Source organism: Coffea arabica, chromosome 10c (assembly GCF_036785885.1).
Source record: "Coffea arabica cultivar ET-39 chromosome 10c, Coffea Arabica ET-39 HiFi, whole genome shotgun sequence".
NCBI classification, from domain to species: domain Eukaryota; kingdom Viridiplantae; phylum Streptophyta; class Magnoliopsida; order Gentianales; family Rubiaceae; genus Coffea; species Coffea arabica.
In genome coordinates, this window is record NC_092329.1 from 14,064,885 (window position 1) to 14,069,023 (window position 4,139).

The 4,139-nt window shown below is 37.4% G+C and overlaps 1 protein-coding gene across 1 annotated transcript; it reads left to right on the forward strand.

The window, feature by feature from the left end:
- Window positions 1-312: 312 nt before the first annotated feature.
- LOC113713926 (cytochrome P450 81Q32-like) lies at window positions 313-3,643 on the forward strand. Its single transcript, XM_072068635.1, has 2 exons — window positions 313-594; window positions 3,203-3,643. The coding sequence occupies exons 1-2, from the start codon at window positions 313-315 to the stop codon at window positions 3,641-3,643; spliced, it is 723 nt and encodes a 240-aa protein (XP_071924736.1).
- Window positions 3,644-4,139: the final 496 nt, after the last annotated feature.

Genomic DNA, 4,139 nt, shown 5'->3' on the forward strand with positions numbered 1-4,139 from the left:
GGGAGTTTGATGCATCTGATGAATTTCACTAGACCAGATATAGCTTATGCTGTATGTAGACTGAGTAGATATACTCACAATCCCAATCGTGAGCATTGGTTTGCATTAGTTAGAGTAATGAAATATTTGAGAGGTACCATGAATTTTTGTATCTTGTATGGTGGATTTTTCATTGTATTAGAGGGTTACAGTGATGCTAATTGGATATCTGATTCAAATGATACAAAATCCACTAGTGGTTATGTGTTCACCCTTGGTGGTGGTGCAGTAGCATGGAAGTCAGCCAGATAAACAATCATTGCTCGGTCAACTATGGAATCGGAGTTCATAACTCTGGAGTTGACTGGTTCTGAGGCAGATTGGTTAAGAAATTTCTTAACCAATATTCCTCCTATTAAGGATCTGTTGCCTCCTGTGTCTATACACTGTGACTGTCAAGCGGCTATTGCTATTGCAAAAAATAAATCTTATAATTGTAAAAGTCGACACATGAGATTGAGACATGATGTTGTAAAGCAGCTGCTTAAAGATGGAATTATTTCCATTGATTATGTAAAGTCAGAGTTGAATTTGGCCGATTCTCTGACTAAACCCGTAGGAAGAAAATTGATTCTTCAAACTACAAAAGAAATGGGATTTCGACTAACAAGTTGTCAATAGAGACGGTAACCTAACCTATGTGATTGGTGATCCCATGAAGTTGGTTCATATGGGTAATAACAAGTTAATATTGACAGTAAAGCACTTCAAATTTAAGTCCCTCCAGAGATAAGTGCTTTGAGTAATTGTGAGGACGAGTTAAAACTCTTAATGAATTCATATCCCATTAGGGAGGTGTAGTTAAAGCAATATACACTTGATGAATTCACCTATATGAGAATGGAGTGGGGCCGCTCTTATAAGATTCATTGATCAAATTTTTAGAGCTCTCATGAAATAACCAGGCAGGCGCACGGCCTAAAAGCGCAAAATCGCGTTAACAGCAAATTATGGGTTGCAATGTAATTGATAAAATCTCTGTCATACATCGAGAGTTATTGGTTCATAGAAATTTATATTTCACCAATAATTCTGTAGATCATGTTTTATCAATCTATGTTTGGTTCATAGTCCAAAAGACACCAATCTAATTACATTTCAACCAAATCCAGCAGAGTACTTTTAAAATTCTTACTTTATTCAAAGAATTTTTTGAAATAGGAAGGCGATTGTTGTAAAATATATAGTATTTCAAAAATATTCTTTGTCCCACATCGAAAAATGAGAAGTATTGCTTTCTCTGTCCCACATTGAAAAGTGAGAAGAGTTGCAGTCTTTGTCCCACATCGGAAGTGAGACGGGTTGCACCTCATTCTAAAATCTATAAATAGGATTCATTCCCTCCTCAGAAAATCACCCCAGCAGTTTCAGTTGATATTTTTCTGATAGCTGCTCTATTTATCTCTCTCTCTCTTTCTTTTATTTCTGTTAGTTGATACCTTCCTGACAATTTTGTTCTCATCTTCTCCCTCTATATCTGCTGGTTTTAATTTGCTAGTTCTGGTCCTTCTAGTTTGCAATAAGAAGAAAGCTTGTCTTTCTTATTTGCAACAAATAGAAGAAGGCTTGTTTAATCTTGGGGAGACATTTCAATTTCATGAAATAGTTTCTTAGGATAGTGCTACGCACGTCTCAAGCAGATAGTGTTAACATTGTTGTGGCCATTTCGACAACACATCAAACCAGAGGAGTGGGCCAGGGCCCCACGCAGCGACCCCGGGCGAGTCACGGAGATTCAAATTCAGGGTAAGATTTGAATCCAAGACCACAAGAGTCCTTAATAACCCATTTATCGCTGGACCACCCCCGTTAGGGCAGTTTTGGGTTGTTTTACGATGCTAATGACAATGGAATGCGAGGACTCAAATTGAATTGAGTTTTGATTTTTTGGATAATTGGTTTCTGATTAGAGAATCCTTTGATATTTACCTTTTCTTTTTTTCTAATACTGTATATGGATGATGATCTCGGGCGGTAAAGGAAAAGAAGATTTGCCATTGATTTGGAATTTTTTGATAACTTTTCAATTACTATTTGTCAAATATGAGGCTGAAGTTGTAATTTGATTAAAAATTTGAACCCATCAAGCAAATTTAGCTAAATTCGACCATTGGAAGATGACTGCTGGAGAGGCAGTAACGGTCGAGAATGGTGGGTCCGATTGCACTGCTACAACTATTGCTTCTATTTGGGTTCTAATCATTATGGATGGTAGTCTAAAGCTTTAAAATTAGTTAGAAGGAGGTGAAAACAAAAATAAAAAGAAAAGAAAAATGAATTTCTTAAAACTATAAAATGGCATTGAGGTATTTCAAACTTACAACACTTGCGGACAAGTGGTCTTGTCACTGATTCTGTCCAAGATACCTTGATCGAAGTTACTTACAGGGGGTGTTTGTTATATAGCCAAACCTCATGGTTTAGTTGGTATTTTGGTCAAAACTCAAGGGAGATAAATGTAATTAATTCTAACTAACTAATAATAAGTAGGGAGAATTGTAATTTTGATCCCCCAATCTATAGTGTATGTATGGAATTATCCCCAATCTATTTCGAAAATCAATTTTGGTCCCCAATCTATTCAATTTTGCGTTAAAGTGGACAATTGATGGAATCTCTTCAATTTCAATCGGAACTAAGTCACGTGAGATCACGTGCCGGCAGCTAAAACCCCTTTTTCAAAATTTTAACTTCTAAAATACGTTTTTTAATATTTTCAGCTTTCTCTTGCCTTTTGTTTTTTTAAACAAAGACTTGAAAGGGGTAATCTCACAATCCAAATTACTCCTCTTGTCGGCTGCCACCTTCAAATCCCTAGAACCCACAGCACGAGTAAGAAGCTCAGCTTGGCCTTCAAGTCCAAGTCTCGTTCTTGCCTCTATTACTAATGGAGATAATCTGCAATCAACGCCAAAGACGAACTCAGTTCAACTCTCCTGCACAAACAACAGGAGCAGCAGCAGTAGCAGCAGTACTACTTCATAATTAAGCAAGCAAGCAGCCGAGAGAGAAGAGCGGAAGATAATAATTGGAAATCAAAGGGATTATACGGACCAAATCATCAATGGGATTATATTGGTAAGTATATTCTTTCCTTATTAGCCATTCTTCACCGTTGAACTGGAATGAGTATTCAATTGAACCACTAGTATATTATTGGTAGGTCATGCTTACGGCTGGAACAAACACTTCATTGGTGACTATAGAATGGGCCTTGTCTCTTTTGCTCAACCATCTCGAGGTGCTAGAGAAAGCTCGAGCTGAATTGGATGCTCAAGTAGGGACCGATCGATTGGTTGACGAACATGGTCTATCCAATCTTTCTTATCTTCATAACATTATTTCAGAAAAACTTTGGTTGTACCCAGCAGCACCAATGCTAGTGCCAAATGAGTCGTCCGATGATTGTAAAATTAGGGGATATAACATTCCGCGAGGCACAATTTTGCTAGTTAATGCATGGGCAATTCACAGGGACCCAAACATTTGGGATGATCCAACAAGCTTCAAGCTAGAGAGATTCGAAGGATTGCAGGTTCAGCAATCAAAGCTGATTCCATTTGGGATGGGAAGGAGATCTTGCCCTGGTTCTGGCCTAGCATAGCGGGTGGTGGGTTTGGCCTTGGGATCTCTAATTCAGATTTTTGATTGGAAAAGAATTGGCGAGGAGGAGATTGATCTAGCTGAAGGGATAGGAGTGTCCATGCCAAAAGTCAAGCCACTAGAAAAAACATGTTTTAGAAATTAAAAAATTGAAAAATGGGTTTTAGCTGCTGACACGTGATCTCACGTAATTTAGTTCCGATTGAAATTAAAGAGATTCCGTCAATTGTCCACTTTAGCACAAAATTGAATAGATTGGGGACCAAAATTGATTCTTGAATTAGATTGGGGATAATTTCGCACATACACTATAGATTGGGGACCAAAATTACAATTCTCCCTAATAAGTAATAACTTAGGTTTTATTCCATAAATAGGAAACGAAAAAGGACGATATACAGGATAAGTATTGAATGGCTTGAATAACTAAATATCATTCAATCATCAATGTTCCATTGACTGCATAGACGCCTTTTAACAATCATTATTATCGAAAA

Bases quoted from the DNA above. Each gene is read 5' to 3' on its own strand.
- LOC113713926 (XM_072068635.1), top strand. From the start codon at position 313: ATGGAATCGGAGTTCATAACTCTGGAGTTGACTGGTTCTGAGGCAGAT. The intron at 595-3,202 runs GTAGGAAGAAAA...TATTATTGGTAG, and splicing joins CCGATTCTCTGACTAAACCC to GTCATGCTTACGGCTGGAAC.